This window comes from Solanum dulcamara, chromosome 3 (assembly GCF_947179165.1).
Source record: "Solanum dulcamara chromosome 3, daSolDulc1.2, whole genome shotgun sequence".
In the NCBI taxonomy this organism is placed as follows: Eukaryota; Viridiplantae; Streptophyta; class Magnoliopsida; order Solanales; family Solanaceae; genus Solanum; species Solanum dulcamara.
This window is the reverse complement of record NC_077239.1, coordinates 48996388-49020049: the sequence shown is the minus strand read 5'-3', so window position 1 is coordinate 49020049 and position 23662 is coordinate 48996388. Positions and strand designations below refer to the sequence as shown.

The 23662-nt window shown below is 37.3% G+C and overlaps 1 protein-coding gene across 1 annotated transcript; it reads right to left on the bottom strand.

Annotated features, from left to right (window-relative positions):
- Positions 1-21409: 21409 nt before the first annotated feature.
- LOC129881641 (reticulon-like protein B5) lies at positions 21410-23315 on the bottom strand. Its single transcript, XM_055955776.1, has 5 exons — positions 23110-23315; positions 22654-22834; positions 22235-22376; positions 22081-22150; positions 21410-21624 (listed from the first exon to the last, which is right to left on the bottom strand). Exons 1-5 carry the CDS (start codon positions 23285-23287, stop codon positions 21452-21454), a joined length of 744 nt encoding a protein of 247 aa, XP_055811751.1. The 5' UTR covers positions 23288-23315; the 3' UTR covers positions 21410-21451.
- Positions 23316-23662: the final 347 nt, after the last annotated feature.

Sequence of the window (23662 nt, the reverse complement as noted above, 5' to 3'; positions counted from 1 at the left end):
ACTCCATAAGCACCTTACACTCTAGAGAATAAAAATAGGACTAACAAATGCAACCGACCTCAAATCAAGCCTTAAAGATCCACTCTACTGGTCTAACTCAATCATAAGGCCCAAAAGGGGACTCAACCCTAATTGGGTAACAAAAAGGAGGAAATGAGGAAATAGGTGTTCAACTAGTCAATCAATACCTCTAAATCCATCTGGGAAATATCACTTTGAGATTTATAACTGTAGATAGCCCCGACTAACGACGACAAGAAAGCATAGGGGATTCTAGCATTAAATCCAGAGATATGATCTAACAATAACTCACAAGCTTAATTGGGTGACAACCACTACACCAAGATTTCAAAATAGGTGCTATAATAGTGAAGGATACTAAGTCTCATAACTTCTGGCCAACAATGGCTACATCAACTAAGTTTCATTCCAGAAAATCAATTCTAAGGAAAATAATTCTAGCAACCACCATAACATCAATCAAGTCAACCTAAAGTAGGCTAAACAAGGCCAAACTAAGGCATAATTAATAAGCTTACCAACTAGACGGGAAATCTCATAAAGGCAAACTAGCCTAAGGCTTATACTAGAACAATGAGATAATAATTTAGGAGTCAAGCCTAACCCATCACATACAATCTAAACCACACTCAACTTATAATAAATAATACCTATTGACTCTTAATCAAGGAATAGAAGAACGTAGCCTACCTCAAAGCCGAACACGCACGCTTCAAGTCCACTTTCCGGTAGTTTTCTTCTAAAAAATCAATTCCAATTACCTCCATGCTATCGAAATATTGATTACGTTGTCAGTACGAACGTCTTGACACTAAAATCATAATTTTTTAGAGACAAACCCAAAATTGGATCAAAAAGGGAATTGTGGGACTTGCTATGGGAATATCAAAAATGACTATGTGAAAATGATCTAAATGTATTATTGAGCTTGTACCCAAAAATGGGTCACCAATCGATGCTCAAAACATCCCAAATCAGCCCAACATATAATTTCACCATTAAAGCCCTAACTAAGCTTAGGTAGCCCCTTTGGACAAGAAATTAACTCAAACTGACGATCTTCACACTTACCAAACCTACCAACACGTATTCACAACTCCCACAAACTCTATGCACTTGGAATCGCCCAAATCGGATCTCTTTAGCTCCCAAAATCAAAGAAAGGAAATGGGGGTCGAGGCTGAGAAGGGTTGCTGGTCTTAATTAAAAGACCATCTAACAAACCTCTGCGAGCTTGGGGACCAGTTTCGCGAACATAAAGGGAAGGAACCCTCTATTGTGAATGCAGGGACCAGGTCCGCAAATATAGAGGGAAAACTCCCTCTTCTCCGCAAATGCAGAATAAAAGTTTATTCTTCTCTGCGAACATGGGGACCAGGTCGCGAATGCAGAAGGAAACTTTCTTCTTCCTTGTAAATGTGGGGACTAGGTCCGTAAACATGGTGACAAAATCAGAGGTGCACCAGCAAGGGTTGCACTAGCTGAACTTAGAGTTGAAAAATACTCCGGCAGGGTGCTCGAGATTCGATCGGAATCCTGTGCGAGCAAACAGACTATGATACCTCACCAAATTTGACATTGTAGACATAATGACGCAGTCAAAATTATCATTTGAGGTTGTCTCAACAAAAGTGGGTCCCACCCAAGTATAAATTTTGTCAATTGTACAAAGAGACTCGAAGTGAGACCAAAAGCCTCAAGTCACGTACGAAAGGTCACTCTAGACCAAAATGGACATTCAAGATCTAACCATACTGATAGTATTTCAATCCGAGCACATTTTCCAAGAACGTTGACCAAAGTCAACCTTAAGACAAATTTCAAAGGCTAAAGCGCCAAATGGCCTCAAATTCACACCGAAATATATCTTTCAAAACTGAAAAGTCTTCTCCAAGGAACAACTAAATCCTTGAGTAGAAATATAGCACTAAGACTACCTCCAATGTCGCTTTGTTGCCAATGGAACTTTTAGAAAATTGTACCAACATGAGAAACTAACCCCATAAGCAATCAAAACTAATGCCATAAATCTATATACCACTCCACCAGTGCAAATCTGAGTAAACCACCAATCCAAGAGAAAAACTGACCCAATAAGTAATTTATTAGCATATTAAACTTGCTAAAAGTAACTTAATGGAACCGAACATCGTAAAAAATACCACAAGTCGACCTACCAGTGCAAGTCTAAGTTGACCACTCAAACTCAAGAAAAGCTAAGCCAGCAAGTAGCAAACAAGAATATAAACCCTTTTTAAAGAGTGACCCAAAATAAAACCAAACCACCGTAATAAACACCACAAGGAACATTACCAGCTAACCACAATGACACATACGAACCTTGCACCCCAAACAAGAAATTAGGAGGTGATTCTAGGAATTACTTTAACTCCATCCTCAAGCTAAGCCTTCTAAGAGAACTTTCTTTTGCCCAAGGAAGCCAAGGTCTGAATTAATCAAAGTATGCCACAACAGAAGATCCAAATCAATAATTTGACTCTTGAACCATCAACAAACCCATTGTAGTTTACCAGTAGAACTAAGGCACAACACAGAATCACCGAGATTGAAGATAGTCCAGGTTATAGTAAAACAAGCCTGTAACTGAAATTTTCGAGATGTAGTGATTAACCACCTAAAAATCCAATAGTCACAAGGGAACAACAAGGAAATACTGATAAACCACGGCTCATCAATATGAATGCTCTCGCTCCACATTCACCCATTTTTAGCTAACCGTTGGTCGATCACAACTGTATTACTCCATCTTTTACATAAATTCCAATAAACCCTTTTTACATGACACTTCAAGTTAAAACATCACCATACTTAATAAACAAAGGCAATTCTGATTCTAGCCTTCCCAAATCACGCATAGCTATCTGACACCACATCATATAACTAGCTGAACCAATCACTTAACCATCAAACTTACCATAAAGAGACAACCCAGCCAAATCTGAAAGGCAAATCTTAACTTTGCCATCTTAAGAACTAAGAATAGAAAATAAGAAAGAATGAACGAATGAAATCCATAGTAGACCACAAGGGCCATAACTACTGACACACCCTTCTCTCGGCAACAACCTCACACCAGCTAAGCACACTAAGGGGAAAACTAGGAAATGAAAAGGATTAACCCAAGAAACCTCTAAAGTGACTAAACATAGCTCTACTAAGGAAAACAACTAAGCTCAACATCCCCAAGGTATAACTCTACCACTACTTCCATATTACAGTAAAATCAACATGATCCATTACTAAAACAAATCACCTAAGAAAGATAAGCACATACACATAGTTTTAAGTAAAGTTATCATAGCAACAATAGGCAAGTAATCAGGCTAAATAAGCATGCCAATATAAGTCCAAGTAAGATAATGATCAGAATTATAAGCTAAATCTAACAAGTCAAGTAATCACTGGTGGGTACGAAGACCCCAACACCCAAGCACTACAAGAAAGGAAGGTCCTAGAAATAAATTCATACAAATATGATTGATCTTGGAGCCTCGCCCTCTACCTCTGACCTATAGAAGCATGGGATGGAATGTGCTGGGCCTCGAACTAAAACCTAAACTACTAACTACAACACTCTAGGTACCACCTCTAATTGACTTTCCTTAAGCCCTATGAACCCGATCATGTCGAGAGTGCCACCTATGGTGTATGACTAAAGGACACTCCCTAGCTGGATGCCCAAACTTACCGCATATATAACACTTTCCACCAAATGCATCCCGCTAAGATGAACCAGTTGAATTAGTATGAGCCCCAAAACTTGAATGCCCAAAAAGCAAACCCTGAGAAGTATGTCGTGAACTCCTTTTAACGTGGGTAACTATTACACCCCATATTTCTGAGAACGAAATATCTCTTAAGTTTTTTAGAATTTATCATGGGAGTTAGATAACCTACTACACCACCAAACAACCCTAAGAAAAGAAGAATGTGATACCCCATAGTAGAGAAGGTTGGAAATAGAGTTATAAGAATCCGAAAGAAATTGAAGGCCAAGTAATGAGTCGTAGGACTCAATTTACCTATGTAAGCTACTAACTTAGAAGTCTTACATACTTAAGCTACTTGATGATATATCAAGCTTGCAAAATACGGATTACATAGGCTCTTAAAATGAGACGAGATGACGAACCTATAAAAGAGAGTAAAAACTAGTTTCCGAACTTACGAAAGGCAAGCTAGCAGGTGACAAGAAAGCAGGCGAATCACCTACTTGAGGTGGAACACATGCTTCCATGTGGCAGCTTTGGGTTGGAAGCTTGGATGAGGTGGCACCCTAAGGGGCTGCCACGTGTCACCCCTAGGGGGCTGCCATGTGTTACCTCCTAAGAAGGTGTATATATACCTGTTTTCTGACTCTTAATTCATTTTCCATCTAAAGTTTTCAGCCAAAGAAGAGAGAAAAGTTGAGAGGAGAAAAGAGGGGAGCTACGGGTTGCTCCCTCTAAAAGTAAGTCTCCGACTTTTTATCCACAAATTAATTATCTACATTATTACTCAACCACATGGAGGTGTATATATATATATATATATATATTACGATGCCTACGGAACCATATCTTCAGCTTTACACTTGGAAACTTAGAAGAAAGTTGAAAAGAAAGCTTGAGAGAACAAGCTAGAGGGGCTACGAGTTTGGAGCAAAAAAAGGTAAGGCCTGATTTCATACTGTGAATTAATTATTTAGGTATTCCATGGTTATATATTGGTGTTTAATAATATAAAATTCCAATTTAGGGCAGCGGAAAAGGTACACAAACAGTCCGCCCCAATTCAGCACATCAAGAAGTTTCCGAGGTGCAGTTTTGGTGAGTTTGGCCAATTTCAGGTAAGGTAAGGTTTCTCCTTTTAATTTGGACTTTATGGTATTGTTATGGAGTGTTTTATACGCCCTATAGGTGTCTGTAAATATGAAAATGTCATATAAATGCTTGACATTCGACACAAGCTAAATTGGAGTCGCTATAGGTAAATTGTAGTCGAAGCAAGGTGTTGTGCTTGTGGTGTGCTTCTGAAGGTATGTGGGGGTGTGTTTCAGGTCCTAAAAGTGTTCTAAAAGATGTGTGAGAGATGCTGGTTTCATCCACACGACCCTTTGGTTCGTATAATTAAAGGTTTTGCGAAATAAAGACTAGAAACCCTATTTTGGTGTCGTAATTTTCAGCAAGTTGTTTGGAGCTTATGTTGTGTAATGTTTCCATGTTTTATTTATATATGAGCTGCAGGTTGTTGTTTTTGGTTGGATGTAGTAATTAGGTATCTAATTGGAAATTTGTATAGGGCATGTTATAGGGGAGGTGCTGCCTGATTTTCGTTAACTCTTTAACTAGCTAAAGAACTAGTCGAGGAGACGAGCGAGGAAATGAGTTCTATGAATACTCGGGTGCAACTTAAGATGCTGAAAGTCATGGATGGTTGATATTCGTATTGCTTCCGTGTTGAATAGGTTCAAAGGACGACGAGGCAAATGTGATAAAGAGTAACTCGTAAGAGGTATGTGAAGCTTTCTCTTGGCATGTTTTTGGAATAAGTATGTAAAGCTATCTTTCTTTCCTTTTGGAAAGCCTTAGCCGTAAGTGAATTGTATGTAAAATGTGGGGATAATTCCATTCCTAGAACTCCAAGTATGCCTCATAATCCTTGTCCACTGCTTAGTATTTGAATTCCTGCAAGAATTGAGTATTGCCTGTTGAGGCTTCTACGTATTAAAAAGTAGTGTGTGGAAAGCTACCTCTCCTTTCTCTTGATATGTACTTGGTATGAAAATGAGGTTATGATTCCATAATTGTTCACCGATCCCCAGGATGGGATGGATATGAAATATGTACATGATGACCACACGAAGGGAAGTACAGCCTATATAGAGCTTATTCTCTTTCTTTTTGGCATATTTTAGTTGTAAGTTAAATATGATATGAGCTCCGAGGTGATTCCATTCTTAAGCATCTCTTATTTAATTCTGAATACTGAACTCCATAATAGTTGAACTATTTCCTTGGGAACTTCTATATGTTAAGGAAGTACTAAATGTACAGGCTCCAAGTCTTAAAGACTATATGATAAAAAGTGTTTCTGATTCCATAAGCGACTTGGCCTTACATTGGTACATGTTTAGGGTCCCAGAGGTTACAATTGGTATAGCCCATGTGGCATTTAGAGGGTACTCGAGATGACTATACTACTACTCGGGTCCTCAGGCAAAAACTTAACTTTCTTATTCTGTCGAGTTTTTGATAAAGTTTTAAATTGCATATGGTTACTCACTACTCTACTCGTGCATACTGTAACCCCTCTATCACTGAGTCCTGGGCTAGGGCATATACTCGTGCATAGTTCACTGTATTATCCATTGAGTCCTTGACCAAAGGGCCAGGGCATGTATGTATATATATGATGATGTATTGTAATAAGGTGGTGATGGCACTGGGTCTATCATGGTTTAACAGATGTATCCACCGGATCCCTAGTAGGGCCGGCTATATGGTATAATTTGATCATGCATGCTTTCATAAATCACTGAGTACAGGTACAAGTTCCTTGTATGACATTTTATCCCCTTCTTCTCTATTTTAGAGATACTTCCTGTTGTGTTATGTTATGGTTTACATACTCAGTACATATGTCATACTAACCCCCTTCTCTCGGGGGGGCTGCATTTCATATTTGTAGGTATAGATATAGGTTTTGGGAGTCCGTCAGCTTAGGATTCTATTCAGCTCAGCTAGAAGAGGCCCCATTGTCTCATAGCTTAGTTTTTGGCACTGGCCGTTGATGTATAGTATGGTTTTGTTATTTAGGGGTACGGTGGGGGCCCTGTCCCATCATATATTGTCATTAATATTGTTAGAGGTCTGCAGACATGTATATGTGGGTTGTATATGTCAGTTTATTCTGTTGGGTCTATATGATGTATTATACGTGTTGTTACGTTATGGCAGCCTTGTCGGCTTGCATGCCCTTTCATGTTATGATTCAAATGAAAGAGGCTACAGATATATGAAATCCTATGACCCACAGGGGTTCTCATGTACATATCATGTTGTTTGTAGTCTGGTTTGCCTACACTTGATGTATATGCATTACGTGTCTATAATTCGATGTGACCACAGCTGATAAATATATGTACGGGGGTCCAGGTCGAACCCTAATCGCAGCCTATGGGGATGGGTCGTGACAGTAACATAACCTACTACTGGACCTCTTAGAAACTGAGGTGCTCACACCATGGGTTCGATAGATCTAGAATAAAGCTGACCCTCACTGGGATACTGCCTACCTCAAAGCGGGGTGTTACCTCTACTACGCTGACAATGGGATTCCCATCTCCACCCTTGTAAGTCTTCATATAGGCATGATCCATAGACCTCACATAACTGGCCACTTAGGGAAACATAGACCCCATTGCTCTCAAGTGCTATGATGCTAGGTGTAGCGGCAAAATCAATCCATCAATGAACCCCTGAATCAACCCTCGCTTGGTAGAAAACGAGGGGGGAGTCTATCCGGCCCACTACAGAAATGTAATCATATACTTAAAATCTGGCGAAGAACCTTGTTGATGACCAACAGATCTAACTCTAGGATGAGACCCACTCGATACACCTAAAACTACTCTTATTTATGGTGTATGCCCATCGAGACGTTGAATCTCCAATACTGAATCCAAAGGAGCCGAGGTGGTCACAGACACTATTGAAGCCTGGGTAGTAGGTGCTGATGCTCCAGCCACACCCATCGAAAAGCTCATCCTAATCATCTAAGGAGGAATGAATTCTAAGAAAGTATTTAGAAGTTGATCAAATAAGTTTCACATGATAAGGGTTCAAGAATAGAATCTCCCTAAAATGCCTTATCGCCTCCTAAAGATAGGATACGGATGTCTCTACACCAATCTGCAGGACTCTACTAGACATTTGCTCATATGCCGATGATACCGGAGAATATAAGCTCTAATACCACTCTATCACGACCCAATTGCTCAAGTCATGATGACACCTGCTATCAACCCATCAGTAGGTAAGTCTAACTCCACAGTCCAGAACCATAGGCAATAGACCATCACAAGCGGAAGAATAGAAATGAATAATAATAAGAAGAAGAAAAAAAGAATAATAACAATACAACAAGATAACCCCCAAGACCTAGTATCAGTCGATAGTCGGGCCACTAGATCAAATAAGGAAATACCAAGTTTTATACAGATACAATAATAGTTATAATAATATGGACTGTCTCCGAATACTAAATAAACACTAGCCTAAGAAAAAATAGAAGGAGATAGGCAACTTTGAATAACTCCAAAGATAATGCAAGTATATATAACGTGTAAGGAATATAAATCATAAGTAACTAACAAGAATAATACAGAAGCCTGCAATAAGAAACATCTGGTATAAGAAAGAGAGAAGATTGGAAAAACAAGGAAACCGAGGATGTACCTGATGGTGCCAGCCCAAGACCTAAACACGAAAACCCACTATGAAGGATGATAACTAAGCAACAACCTACTAACAGAACTAAGCAAAAATATCACATAAAAAAATAGATAAATAAGAAAACGGGCAGTAACTACCTTTAAACAAAAAACCACCCTTTATACCGCCACAAGTTCGCAAATAGTATGTCAATACCACCTGAGCCCCTATGTGCCTAGAAAGTTCACTCACAAACAGGTAAACCCATACGGCATCCCATACTACCGACAGGTACAAACAACTATGTTGGTTATAGGCAATGCATCTATGAATGAGAGTAATGCAGTAAAACTAGTATTACCATCGTGCCAAGTGCCTTATACCAAGATATATACACCTACTTTCAGACCTGGCAAGAAGTAGGACCCATGCGCCTCTATGGGATCTCTATGGGGGGCTTCAGAACGCCCTTATATATCTGCATGGTCTCGATCAAGGTATTATATCAATCTGTATCCGATCATAAAATTTGCTCCATCGAGATGATCGGAGATAAACAGTCAAATTAATATAATAAAGGTCAAAAATCTATGCGACTGATCCAATGTCACAAAATAAGCATATCCTCAATGCCTAGAATCAATGTCATAAAATGAGTGCATCCTCGATGCCTCCATTCCATTGAAAATAGTAGTAATAAAGGTAGTACGACCTCCATTTGAAAATTAATATAAGATAGTTTGGGTTTCATGCTAGCTTTCTCAAATCAATGCCAAGAACCAATACATGCATCGAGGTCGACTACATATATGAGAAAACAATGATCCAATGCAATGCATGCCATAACCTTCCCCCAAACAACACGCACAATCATATACAATAATGACTCCACAAGTACCTTACACTCTAGAGCATAAAAATAAGACTAACAAATGCAACCGACCTCAAATCAAGGCCTAAAGCTCCATTCTACTCCTCTAACTCAATCACAAGGCCTAAAAGGGGACTCAACCCTAACTGGGTAATAACAAAAGAGGAAATGAGGAAACAGGTGCTCAACTAGTCAATCAATACCACCAAATCCATCTAGGAAATATCAACACGAGATACACAACCACAGATAGCCCTGCCAAACAGCGATAAGAAAGCATAGGGGATTCTATCTCTAAATCTAGAGATAGGATCCAACAATAATTCACAAGCCTAACTGGGTGAGAACTACTACACCAAGGTTTCAAAATAGGTGCTATAATAGTGAAGGATACTAAGTCTCATAACTTCTAGCCAACAACGGCTACATCAACCAAGTTTCATTCCAAAAGTCAATTCTAAGGAAAACAATTCATCTGACCACCATAACATCAATCAAGTCACCTAAAGTAGGTTAAACAAAGACAAACTAAGGCATAACTAATAAATTTACCAACTTGACGGAAAATCTCATAAAGGCAAAATAGCCTAAGGCTCATACCAGAACAACAAGACAATAATTTAGGAGTCAAGCCTAACCTATCACATACAATCTAAACCACAAGCAAATTATACCAAACAATACCTATTGAAGCTCAATCAAGGAATAAGAGACCCTAGCCTACCTCGAAGCCGAACACGCTGGCTCTAGGTACACTTCCCGATAACTTTCCACTACAAAATCAACTCTAATTGCCTCCACGCTATCAAAATATTGATCACCTCATCAATATGAATGTTTTGACAATAATATCTCATTTTTCAAAGATGGGTACAAAATTGGGTTAAAAACAGAACTGTGGGACCCGTCATGAGAATCCCAAAAATGACTCCATGAAAATATCCTAAACATATTATTGAGCTTGTACCCCAAAATAAGGGACTAATCAATGATCAAAACGTCCCAAATTAGCCCAACATATAATTTCACCATTAAAGCCCTAACTAAGGTTGGGCAGCCTCTTCGGGCAAGAAATTAACTCACACCGATGATCTTCATGCTTCCCCGAACATACCAACACGTAGTCACAATTCCCATGAACCCATTTCACTTGGAATCTCCCAAATCAGATCTCGCTCCCTAGCTCCAAAAATCAAAGAAAAGAAATGGGGGTCGGGGCTACGAAGGGCTGCTTGTCTTAATTAAAAGACCAGCTAACAAACCTTCAAGAAAGCGGGGACTAGGTACACAAAAGCGTAGGGAAGGCACCCTCTTCTCCATGAATGCAGGGACCAGGTCTGCAAAAGCGAAGGGAAAGTTCCCTCTTCTCCTCGAACGCGGGGATAAGGTCAGCGAATGCGGAGGGAAAGTTCATTCTTCTTCGCGAACGCGGGGATCAGGTCAGCGAATGTGGAGGGAAACATTTTTATTCCACGAACGTAGGGACCAGGTTTGCAAACGTGGAGAAAAAATCAGAGGTGCTCCAGCAAGGGCTGCACCAGCTGAACTTGAAGTTGGAAAATACATCGACAGGGTGCCCGAGATTCGTTCGGGGTCCCATGCGAGAAAATAGACTATGCTACACCACCAAATTCAATATTCCAGACTCAATGATGTAGTCAAAATTTCCATTCAAGGTTATCTCAAAAGAAAAGAGGGTTTCACACCCAAGCATAATTTTTTCCAATTCTACAAAGAGGCTCAAAATTAGATTGGAAACTTTGGGACACGAACGAATGGTTTTTGTAAACCAAAATCAGCATTCCAGATCTATTCGCACTGATAGAATTTCAATCTGAGAATGTTTTCAAAGAATGTTGACCAAAGTCAACCTTAGGCCAAATTTCAAAGGCTAAAGCACCAAATGGCCTCAAACTCGCATTGATTGCCTCGATACTCATACCAACCATGCTACTAGCCTAATTTGGCCATTATAGAGCTGATGAAATCGTCAAAATTTTGTTTTGAGGTCATTTTCCTAGAGTTTTGATGAAAGTCAACCATTCAAACTCCAAAAGCTCTAAAATAGGGAAATGGGCATAAAACCCAAACAAACAACCAAAAAACTGAATGGTCAATTCCAGCAAGTCATAAATGACTTGGGGTCGCTACAGAAAATCTCTACACAATGAAATGATTGGAAAGGATGAAAATGACCTTGAGGGTCATTATAGCAAAAAAGGTAAGAACACTATGAAAAGGAAGAATAAGCCTAAATAGGAATCATAATAAGCATCTAAGGTGGAAAAAGTACTAGCTAAGAGAACTACAGCTAACTACACCTAATTGGTCCCCTGTAAGACCAGTCAGGACACTCATGCACAAGTTAAAATAAAAACCCGAATGAACCTCCACAAGCCCGCCGAGTACACAAAATAGCTACAACTACCAAGGTTAAGAACCAAGAATCTGCAATGCTAAGAATTGAAGAACCATTTCATTTTCAAACCAAGAATCTCTAAAAATCAATGAACCGGGAATAGTTTAGGGGTCGAGGTCGAGACTGGACCCAAATGCTCATCAGAGTATTCAAGGTGGTCGAGGCAGGGCTTGGTACCCATATGCTCACTATATGGTCAAGGCCAGGGATAAATACCTGAATGCTTTCCATCACACATCGGTACGGTCGAGGCCGAGCTGGGTACCCAGATGCTTGCCATACTAGAAGTCGGTAGAGGCCGGGGCTGGGTACCTAGATGCTCTCCGATGAAAATTTAGAGTAGAGGTTGGGGATAGGTACCTGGATGCTCAAAGATGATTTTCCCAAGGTGCCGAATATGCTCCTTTCTAACTGGACGATAATAGTTCAGAGAATCTCCTTCTCAATAAGTCAACTGATGCCTCTAAGGGTTGAACTAGAGCCAAAACCTAAAGCACACAAGGTCTAGTATTGCCAACGCATCTTGAAAGTCGTAATCATGCTGAAGTATGGCTACGATTATTCATAAAAGCAAGGTTACTACCTAGCTAAGGCCAAACTACTAGCCACCAGCCTGCTACGCCATTCTACAAGGATCTAAGCTCGTCGGAGCGACGTCGGGGACATTAAGGCAAGTTTACAACCTTTAATAAGACCAACATGCTCCACAATATCAACAACATAAGTATTCAACCCATTTACAATACCAACAACTAATGAAAAGGAACACATGCTTCCAATTAATCGATAAACCTAATAAAAGCCTATAACATGATTTCTAACACCTAATCCATATAATTAAACTACCCAACCCAAATTTCATCTATTTCAAAATGCTTTTACATATTCCAGTTCAATCTAAAGAAAGGAAAGTCATAGCCTACCTGTGGGTTGAACACCCGCGCTCTAAATCACTGTGTCGAAGCTTTTCCCTTTCGAACGTCCTCATAACATTGCCATGCTATCAAAAATAGAATCAAAACTTCTTTATGATCGTTTAGACACTAATTTCATAATTTTTGGATACGGACCAATTTTGGTGTCTAAAATGGGAAATGTGGGACACATATCTGAAATTCCAGAATTAACCCCAAAAATTAATTCTAAACAGCACCCTAAGCTCAAGGATCAAATTATAACACAATTCGGGTTGGAAACACAACGCAAGACGATCATGCAACAATTTACCAAATTTTAAGCTAAAGAGATGAACATGGCAACACCTTTACACAGTTATTTGTCACAAATGAGACCCCCATGCCCCAAAGCAAACATACCATGAAGTTCTTGTGAAAAACCTCACAGTCTAGCCTAAAAATCACTAAAAATGGAGTTAAATTGGTAAAGATACAAACTTCCAAAATTCAACAAAATTTCATTCCAAAAATGACTAAAACAGTAGCTAATTACGTAAATTTACCTGACACAAAGCCGACCCTCAAGTTTTCGAGCTCACCACCGAATTCCCCACTAAAAAAGTAGCTAATTATCACTGATTTTGGTTGAGAAATCAAGGAGAAATCAAAGTTGGAAGTTAAAGGCTTTGGCTGAAATCGCCCTTGATCTTTTATGAAAAGACCAGGACCTTGGCCTTCGCGAACGCGGCCTAAGTGGCCTGCAAACATGGAGGTCAGCAATCTTATCCTTCGTGAACGTGAAGGTAGAAGACTTATACCTCCGCAAACACTGCCAATGCCCTACAAACGCAGAGGCAAAAGAGGAATACGTCCATAAACACGATCATGGCTCCGTGAATGTGGAGAACAATTTCTTGGACTTCTGCGAAGGAGGACAAGGGCCCGCAATCATGGAGAAAAACTTCTAATACACCAGATATCAGCTGTAAAGCTAAGTTTTCTCAAGTTCAAGTATTCCGACGGAGTGCTCAAAATTCATTCAAAATTATGTGCGTGCAAATGAGATATGCTATCCCACAAAATTTGACATTCTAGACTCAATGACGGAGTCAAAATTTCCATAAGAAGTTGTTACAACTAAAAGTGGGTCCCACACCTAAGGTCCATTTTGAGTCAAATTCCACAACAACCTCAGAATTAGATTGGAAGCCTTAGAATGCGAATGAAGGGTCGTTCTAGACCAAAATCAACCATCCGAACCTAATTACAGTGTTGGAATTTTTATCTGAGTAGGTTTACCAAGAATGTTGACCAAAGTCAACCATGGGATAAATTTTCAAAAGCAAAAGCGCCAAATAGCCTCAAAATCGTATCAATTGCCTCGGTACTCATGCCGACCATGCTACTAGTCTAATTTGGTCATTTCAAAGCTGATGAAATTGTCAGAATTTTATTCTGAAGTCATTTTCCAGAAGTTACGACCGAATTCAACTTTTTCAGTTATAAAAGCTCTAAAATAGTGAAATGGGTCTAAAATCCAATCGAACGACTAGGCGACCATACTACCGGCTCCAGTAGGTCATAAATGATCTAGGGCCTTTATAGAAATGCTCAAAATACCAAAACATACATAATATTAGGAAAATAACCTAGAGGGTCATTACATCGATAAGCCTGGGCTTTGATACCAACTAAGAATGACCTAATTTCTCAAGTCGTGATGACACCTACATATGGGTTATAGTAGGTGCCATCACGGCTTGAGAAATCGAGTCATGACAACTTTAAGGTTTTGGGAGGGATTCAAAAATTTTGTATTTTGTATATATTTTATTCTGTTTCTCTTAGTTCTGTTTAGTATTTCCCCCTTATACCTATTACTTGTAGTTTTAGGTTATGACTTTGGCTTACCTATGAGGGTGGGGGGTTATGGTAGGTGTCATTACGGATTGAGAGATAGGGTCATGTAAAGTTGGTATTAGAACCACTAACAAAATGCAGATGATTACAAGTCCAAAAGTGGACTAAAAATATAAATACAACACTATCGAGTCTCAAAAAACGAAAGACGTGCCATCCAAGCTGAAGGAGATATAAACGATCCCAAAATAGTAAGTACTCACCCTAGTCTCCGAATCTGACTACAACAAGCTGGATCTATCAACAGTGATAGTTGGTGCTCGAATCTGCATCACGAAAGTATATGTAGAGTGTAGTATGAGTAGCAGATATAAGGTACTTAGTAGGCATCATAGGCCGACTGAGCAAAAAAGGTAAAAACAATATGAGAAAGAGCAATAAACTCAACAAGAGTCTTAATATAATGTCTAAAGTAAGTAAAAGTATCATTCCTAAAGATAGGCTAAAATAAGCTAAGGGATCTATACTAAGTACACTCAACAAGGCTACTATAAGCCCCGTTGGGACTCATGTGTGCAATTTAAAGTAAAACCCAAGTAAACCACCATAAGCTTGTCGAGCCAAAAGAATGATTATGCTAAAGAGGGCAGGGCCTGCAACCTCGATACTCACCATAAATAGTCAACTCAATAGAGGTTGGGCCTACACCCCGAAGCTCTTTTATAAATAATGAATCAGTAACGGCAGGGCCTGTACCCTAATGCTCTATATAAGTAGTAAGTCCGTAGAGGCAGGGCTTGTACCCCGATGCTCCACGCAAGTATCTAATTCAGATGCCGATCCAACTTCTTTTTCTAGCAGGTGCCTAGTAAATCACCCAAAGCTCTCTTTCCTTAGCAAGTCTAGGCCACAAATATATAATGTATAACTTCTATAGATCTAAATTCATAAATAACAAACTTATCATATACACTTGAGTAGGGCTGTTCACAGTTTTGGTTAAAACCAAAACCAAACCGAAAATTTAACCAAACCGAATAAAAAAACCGACATTTGGTTTGATTTGGTTTGGTTTGGTTTTAAATTTGAATAACCGATAATATTTGGTTTGGTTATGGTTATAGGAAAAAATAACTGAATAAATAACCGAACCAAAACGATAATTATATACATAAAATTTATAATTATTTATATGTATAATATTAGTTTTTCATAAATAATTAAAGATATTTTATACCTTTTAATTATTAATTTAATATTAATCTACTTATTTTTAAGGCCCAACAATCCAAACCCAACTCTCAAACCCAATTATAAATTCTAATAAACACTAAACAGCAGTTCAAGTCCAACAATCTAAGCCCATTAGCCAACTCTCAAGCCCAATTCTAAACCCTCAATTATAAATCTTAAATTCCTAATAAGCACTAAACACTTAAGCAGCAGGCAGCAACATAAGGTAAAAGTTAAAATTTTAAAACCCCAGTATCTTTTTTCCTTTTACATTTTTATTCCTCTCACGTTAGTTTCTCACAAAGTCACAGACCCACAGTCATAGACTAACAGTGAAGGTTCAAGAGCAACCTCAACTCCTCAACCCCAAGTAAAAGATTGTCAAATTTTGAGAAGGTTTGTAAGAAGTTTTTCAAATTTTAAATTGATTTTAAGTTGTTTTCTTTTTTGTTTCGAATGTTAAGTTGTTTCCTTTTCTGTTTTGAACCTTTGTGGGCCGTGAGGAAAAAAGAGCTTCGTAAGAATTTGAAGAATGTAGAGAGAGAATATTTGAATTATCTCAGCTAATCATAAACCGAATAACCGAACCAAACCGAACCAAACCGACAATAACCAAACCCGTGGTTATTATTTTACTTGGTTTGGTTATGGTTTTAGACATTTAATAACCGATTAAATTGGTTTGGTTATGATTTTAATTAATAATCGACCCAAACCGAACCATGAACACCCGTACACTTGAGCTTCAACAAGAACCGAAATAAGTCAAAACAAGGTCTAGGAATACCGACAAATCTCGAAAGTCACAAACATAGGAAATTTTGGATAGGGTTGTTCATGAGAGCACAATTACTACATGTCTAAGTCCCAACGACCATACCCTAGTATGTTATGCCATTCTACATGGATCTAGGCCTATTGGAGCGATGCTGAGACAACTAAAACAAGTTTCTACTGACCTACATTAAGGCCAATATACATCGCAATACCAATAATATGAGATAAAAACCGGTAATAGAACCACCAAATAACAACAAGGGTCACATTTTTTCAACACCCAAAATATCAAAATAGGACCTAAGATATGATTTCTACCCTAAGGCATGTAAATAAGATACCCAACCCAACATTCCAACTATTTCAACATAATTTCACAAATTCAGCTCAATCTAAAGAAAGAAAAGTTGTAGCCTACCAGTTGGCCGATCTCAGGTGCTCCAAATCACTTTGCCGAAGCTTTTCCTTTCTGTACAACCTCTAAATGCTCTCACACTGTCAAAAATAGAATCACAACTTCATTATGGTCTTTTAGATACTAAAATCACAATTTTCAAAAATGGGCCAATATCGAATCTAAAACGGAAAATGTGGGACAAATATCCAGAATTCCAAAATTGGCCCCAAGAACCGGTCCAAAACAAACCTAAGCCTATATCCCAAAATGGGACAAAATTCGAGGCCTAGAAGCACCTCAAAAGAAAAACACAAGAAAAATCCAAATATAACTAAAAAATTAACATTGGCAGCATCGATTTATGAGAAAATACCATAAATGAAGTCTCCAAAGTTAAAACTAAGCGCACCCCGATGTTCCTCGTGTAAAACCCCATAATTTATCCTCAAGAATCACTAAAAATGGATCCAAAATGCTCAAGATATCAAATCTCAAAATTCATCAAAAATCTAATCCAAAAATGGCATAGGACACCAGCTTAAGACGAAAAAATTACCAAAATGAAGCCTTCAATTAACTTTCTGATCTTACCACCACGTTTCTCTCAAAATTCGTTCAATTTCAACCTTTGAATCATCAAAATCGGATTTATATATACCAAGAAATTAATTTCCAAAGTTCTTCAAAAATTCACTCCAAAAATTACCCAATGTATCAGCCAAAATCAAGATTGTGCCTCAACTGAATACCCCAAATTAGTTTCTGAGCTCTTTAGCTCGTTCTCCTCCAAAAATCTCACAAGTTTGCCTTTTGAATCACCCAATTTAAAGCTCTATAGCTCAAGATATACAATTTTGAAATTTGGAGAAAATATGAGAATAGGTGTTGTATAGAGCGAGGGTGCACCAGATATGGGGCACCAGCGCACTAGCAGATTATTCTCAATTTTAAAGTCTTTGATGGGGTACTCGGAATTCATTGGGAACCCTGTGCGCGCAAATGAACTATGCTACCGTGGGGCTCAAAATGAGTCCGGAAGCCTCATGAGTCGAACAAAAGGTCATTCTATATCAAACTCGACATTCCAGAGAGAACCACACTGTCAGAATTTTCATCCGAGTGCATTTTCCAAAAATGTTGATCAAAGTCAACTGCTAGCCAATTTTCAAAGCTAAAATGCTAAAAATGAATTAAACTTGCATCGGAAACCCCAAGACTCGAGTCAACCATGCTTCTACCCTAATGGCCATGCTAAAGCTAATAGAACTGTCAGAAATCCATTTTGAGGCCGTTTTCTCGCACATAAAGTTAAAAAGGTCTTCCAAAGTGGAAACTTGCACAAAATTCAAATGAATGACCAAGCAACCGAGTTACCAGCGCCAGCGGGTCATAAATAATTTGGGATCACTATAAATACTCTAAATGAAGAAATAGAAGCAGTGTAAGGAAAATGACCTAGAGGGTCATTACATGTCATGTCACTTTGTAGATTAAGAATTAATATTAGATTGTTCTCTTATATAATCTTATATGCATTGCATGATGACATATATACTCTGATATATATGTATATTAAAGTTTGTATGTTCGATGTGTAAAACGTGGGGTCAATTATATTCTTTACAAATTAATCCCAAAGCCTTGTTTGGAAAAAGAAGCAACAACTCAATACACAAAAAATATTGATTCTTTTTAGAAAAATATATGTTGTTTAGTGTAGGTACATGTGCAATGAGTCGTTTTGATATGAGATATTTGACATTAATTATTTTAAGAAAAATAAGCTCTTTTAATCAATTTATGATATTCTTTTGGCAATTATTTTTTTAAAAAGAAAATACATAAATTGAGACACTATTAGTTGACTAAGATGTAATACCATTTTAATTTTTTAAAAACGCAAAATATCATACATAAAAAATTAAGTTGAGATACAGTTATTTACATGATTTTTAACTAAAAAAAATAAGTAAAAATAATTGCATGTTCTAGCATACATTGTTCATCTTTATAAGTTTAAATGTTATGTAATTATCTTGACATCGTCAAACAATGAAACTGTCAATATTGATCATCAGCAAAACGCTTATTCTTTTTAAGAAAAATTATCAAATTACACACCTTATATTTCTATATTTTTAATTATTCTCTAGCATTTGTAAAAATTTTAAAAGTCTCTCTTCTGATACATAAGAATGATGCTGATACATCGCGATTTGATACATAAGTAATTTTCATAATACATAGCTAGTTGATACTAACCAAACACAAAATGTATCAATAAAACACAAGTTTTACTGTTATTTTTATTGTGTTCATGATATATTAAGTGTTATAAGTTGATTCATAAGTTTTATTGATAGAATGTTTGGTTTGTATCAACTAGCGATATATCATAAAAAAGACTTATGTATCTAATCACGATGTATCAACGTCAATCGTATATATCAGAAACCTGAAAAAAAAGAAAGAATTCGGGTAATCTTTTTTTTTCATTAAAAGATTTTGCATAATACTAAACTCAATTGCCCTAAAGTTCATGATAATATTTTTGGCGTATTTTATAATAATAAATACAAATTGGTGACTTGATTTTTGAAGGATCGGTTAGTTTTCTGAAAAATTCTAACAGAAGATGAAAATTGTTAAATTTTAAACAGTTAGAAGATGTTTTTTACTTAGAAGTAATATTTTAAGAATGATTTTGACTAAAAACTCCACGCAACAAAGAACATGATTTCTGACTTTTCATTGAGCCTAAATTCTAGGATAATTTTCCTATAATTACCAACAGACTCAAGAGACCTGCAGTAGCTCTTGTCTCAATAAATGGCCTGTGGATCATGTAAGGACACTCACTTCCAATACTAGTTACCCTCTTTTACCATCAGAATTCAGACAGTGCAACAAGGTGTTTCTTGGGTGTTGTAAGTTCATGAAGTTGAGACTAGATAGAGTTTTACAGGACAAGTATGAAGTTGACTGTCTAGCAGAAGCATTGGCATGTACTCCTGTTAGTGTTGAATTTGAAATGCCATACAAGTGGGTAGCTCCATATCCAAAGTACGAATTTGAGTTGTGGAAGCCTTTCTTATCCCCTGGATCTCACACATCATAGCACTCCTTTTACTCAAATTTAGGGATATTCTCTGAGTTTAACAAAGTTTGTCATACTCCGACTCTGCTCTACTCTTTGTTCATCAGGCATGACATTCATTTCATTTCATTTCGCAAGTATGTGAAAAGATGAATTGTGAAGCACAAATGTAGGCTCTTGGTAAAGGTATCTCTAGCGTATTGGCAAAATACTGTATGACCAGTACCTTCTTGTTGATGCTTAAAACCTAACCTAATTTTTGCTATTAAGGAAGTAATAAGAGACGAACAGAACTACCCTTTATACTGTCAATAGAGGAAAATTGTGCTTTGGTTTTTATGGAAAAACTAATGTTGTTGTAGTTCAATGCTGAGTTCAAATATACCTCTATATGTACGCGCTGACCTGAAGACAACATTTTTATTCTCTCGTCAATCTTAAAATAGGGTGCCTTTTGCTCAACGCAAAAACATAATGCTGTATTAGTTTGTCAATGACTAGTTCAGTGCTAGGTTTATATGTACTTGTATATTTACACACACATTTTAAAGATATTTACCAAAAAAAAATCCTTTTTTTGTTTGATTGACCTGATAAGTCTGATGTGAAGCCAAAAGTGTTTTGTATTTTCTTTAGTAGAGTAATATTTAAGGTTCTTCAAGGATCAATTTTTCATTCGTGTATTCATGTATTACTTTCTGTACTTTGATTACTCTATTTTATCTGTGTCGCTTTTGTTATTTTTTTTTCCATATCACTTTGAATTTCTTTTAGCCTTATCTGACCTCTTTTTATGCTTTTATTGAGCCGAAGGTCTTTTGGTAACAACCGTCCTACCTTGGTATGATATGAGTAAGGTCTGCATACACTTTACCCTCCCCAGACCCCATTGAGTTGTTGTTGTATTCAGAGAATAATACCAAAATGCTGGAGGTTTGTTTATCTAGTCCTTCAAAATTGTTGTTGATGTTGTTTATTTTTAGTCACCCCTTAGAAGTCCTACAGCAGGGCAATGGGCTTAGATGTGAGTGTTCTAGAGTGTTTAACTCTTGCTCCTGAAGAAGAACGAGCAATATAATAACTACTCCCTAGTGCTCGTCACTAGTGCTCACAGTTCCTAGTATAAACTTAATTTTCAAGTTGATCAAATGGTAAGTAAATTCTCACAAGTGCTTGTGTTTAAAATATGATACTGATTAAAATAATGAAAGTTACTTGATCATGTAGAGAGTCAATCCTATGTATAGCTAACCAAAAACAAAGGAATAAATAGGGCTTGAAGGGGGAATACACTTAGCAATCCCTCAATGTTAACTGCGGAGAAACATACAAAGTCTTTTTTTGTAACATCCAGAAGCATAAGAACTCTTTGGGTAGTACTGCTTGTAAAATGAAGAAGGAGACTCCTTCTGTGATGTTGTGATCTTCCTGGAAATAGAATGTCGTCACTGCTGCTTACTATCTTTGACAAAAGGAACTTTTGGTAGTTTTTGAAGAACCTTCTCATCCAAATGACTGTACTGTCTCTTGAGTTCTTTTTTAGCCTTCTGTGCATAGGTATCCACTTGATCTTCATGTTTCTCATAAAACCAGGGTACTGTCAACAGCATGACAAATACTGTCCAGAAAACAAATATTCTAGTTAGTTATCTTTGTGACTTACCGATGACAATGACTTATTATGAAGTCTATGCTATCCTAAACTTCCTTATCTCTTCCTCATCTAAATGGTTATTCCGTCACTGGAAATTATGTAAGTTCCTGTAAGGCATTAGATATACTAATCATGAAAAAAAAGTTAGTTGTGGGAAAGTTTCCTGCAATCAAGTTGAGGTATGAAAACCTAGTTTGTATAAATGAGCAGTATATTGCATGTTTAACTTCTATATATAAAAAGGTTTACAATATAAGGTCAACAAAAAATGTGATTAGTAACCTAGAAAATAAGGCAGGTTAGCTGCTACGAAAAGTTAAAATATACTGATCGCGTAAAAAAAAATGATGCTATGGGTGAATATTTTCATAAGCTCGGCTTCTGAAGCTGATTGAAAGAAGAAAAGGTAGGAGAACTTACAGATGTAAATAATAGTCAGAAAATCAAACCAGCTGCCAACAATAGACACAATCCACAACCCTAAAATAGTCTGCATATTTATAGTCTTATTAGCAAGTTGCACTACATGAAATTATCGATAATACAATAGTGAAAGGTAGTGGGAAAAAGGTACATAGAGAAACTTCTTCAAATCCTTTCCAGAAGCCACTTCCCAGAAGACACCAAATGCCCAGTTGAATCTATCCCTCAAAAGTAGAGCAACCTGTGTCCACAACTTCTCTGGCAATACAAGCTCTGGAAATTCCATAGGAGTCCTGATATTGAGTACAAATGGTCTTATCCTAAATGTACATACTTTGCACATGTGGGAGAGGCTAGAAGCATAGCAACTAAAAACATATAATGTATTTTTTCATGTGAATGAATTTGGATAATTAATATTACGCGCTTTTGTGTTAGTGTGTATATATGAAAGTTTCAAGTCCTCAAGTACAAAACATCATGTCAAGTGCATGATAAAAATCTAGAGAATAGTATTATCATGGTAAGTGAAAGACAAAGTGAAGTTTTTGAGACAAAGGATAGACTCACTTGTTGACAAAGTGGGAGATATTTGACCAAAAGAACAAGATGGCCAAGGTAAGTATGAGAGAATGACAAATAAAAGTGAGCAAATGATAACCAATCCATTCAAAGAGAAGCCAAATGACAGTGGCAGCAGCAAGCATCCCTGCTGAAATCTGCTTGTTCCTCCACAACAAAATATCAGCGGCTGACAGAAGAGTTTTTGTTACCAAATAATAGTAAGTTTACACAAAGAAAATCAAGAATGACATATATAATGCTAAAATAATTAGTCCTCAAGTTTTATATATATGACATTGTTTTACTAGACACCAAGAAAGAAATACTTTTTGCACATGTACCAAAATTTCTTTTAGAACTTGTTGTTTTGAATATGCAATGATAATCCTATGAAAATAAGAATATATAGAAAGATGTTACGCTATGAAGAGTCAAAAAAGAGAACATGGAAGATAGATGTACGTTTGCCACCGCCTAGAGCTGCATGGACAGGTTTCTGGCGGCCAAAGAGGTGAGACTTGTCATTGGTGGGTTGTCGAAAGTCATCGCCTTCAATGGATGAAGAAGAAGAATAATCATGTTGATCAACGTTCCCTTTCGCTGATGATTCAGGAGCAATTTCTTCCACTTGATCGGACATGGTGATGCAGAGACTAAAAATATGTTGTAGAAACTCCTTAAATTAGTAATAAGAAAACCTCAATGAAATGAAAGATGTATTATGCATGCAATGATGGAAGTAGCAAAAGAACAATAAGTACTATATGTAATTTTTGTCTTTACCGCATGCAAGAATGGAAGTAACACAAGTATCTCTGAACCTTTTTTCCTTTTTTTTTTTTGTTGTTTTCAAGAGTGAGGGTTGGATTACTGATGCATCAGTTTTTTTCTCTTCTTTGCTTCTTTCTTTGTTATTCTATATGTGTAACATGTAACCTTCACTTTCTTGTTTTACATTGTTAAGGAATCATTCAACAGAGGGTGTAGCGGAAGGGCATAACCATATATCTCCCAA

Excerpts from the sequence above, each read along its gene's own strand:
- LOC129881641 (XM_055955776.1), bottom strand. The coding sequence starts at position 23,287 with ATGTCCGATCAAGTGGAAGAAATTGCTCCTGAATCATCAGCGAAAGGG. Across the intron at positions 22,377-22,653 it reads ATCTCCCACTTTGTCAACAA|GACTCCTATGGAATTTCCAG; the intron begins GTGAGTCTATCC and ends ACTCAATATCAG. Across the intron at positions 22,151-22,234 it reads ATTTGAAGAAGTTTCTCTAT|ACTATTTTAGGGTTGTGGAT; the intron begins GTACCTTTTTCC and ends ATAAATATGCAG.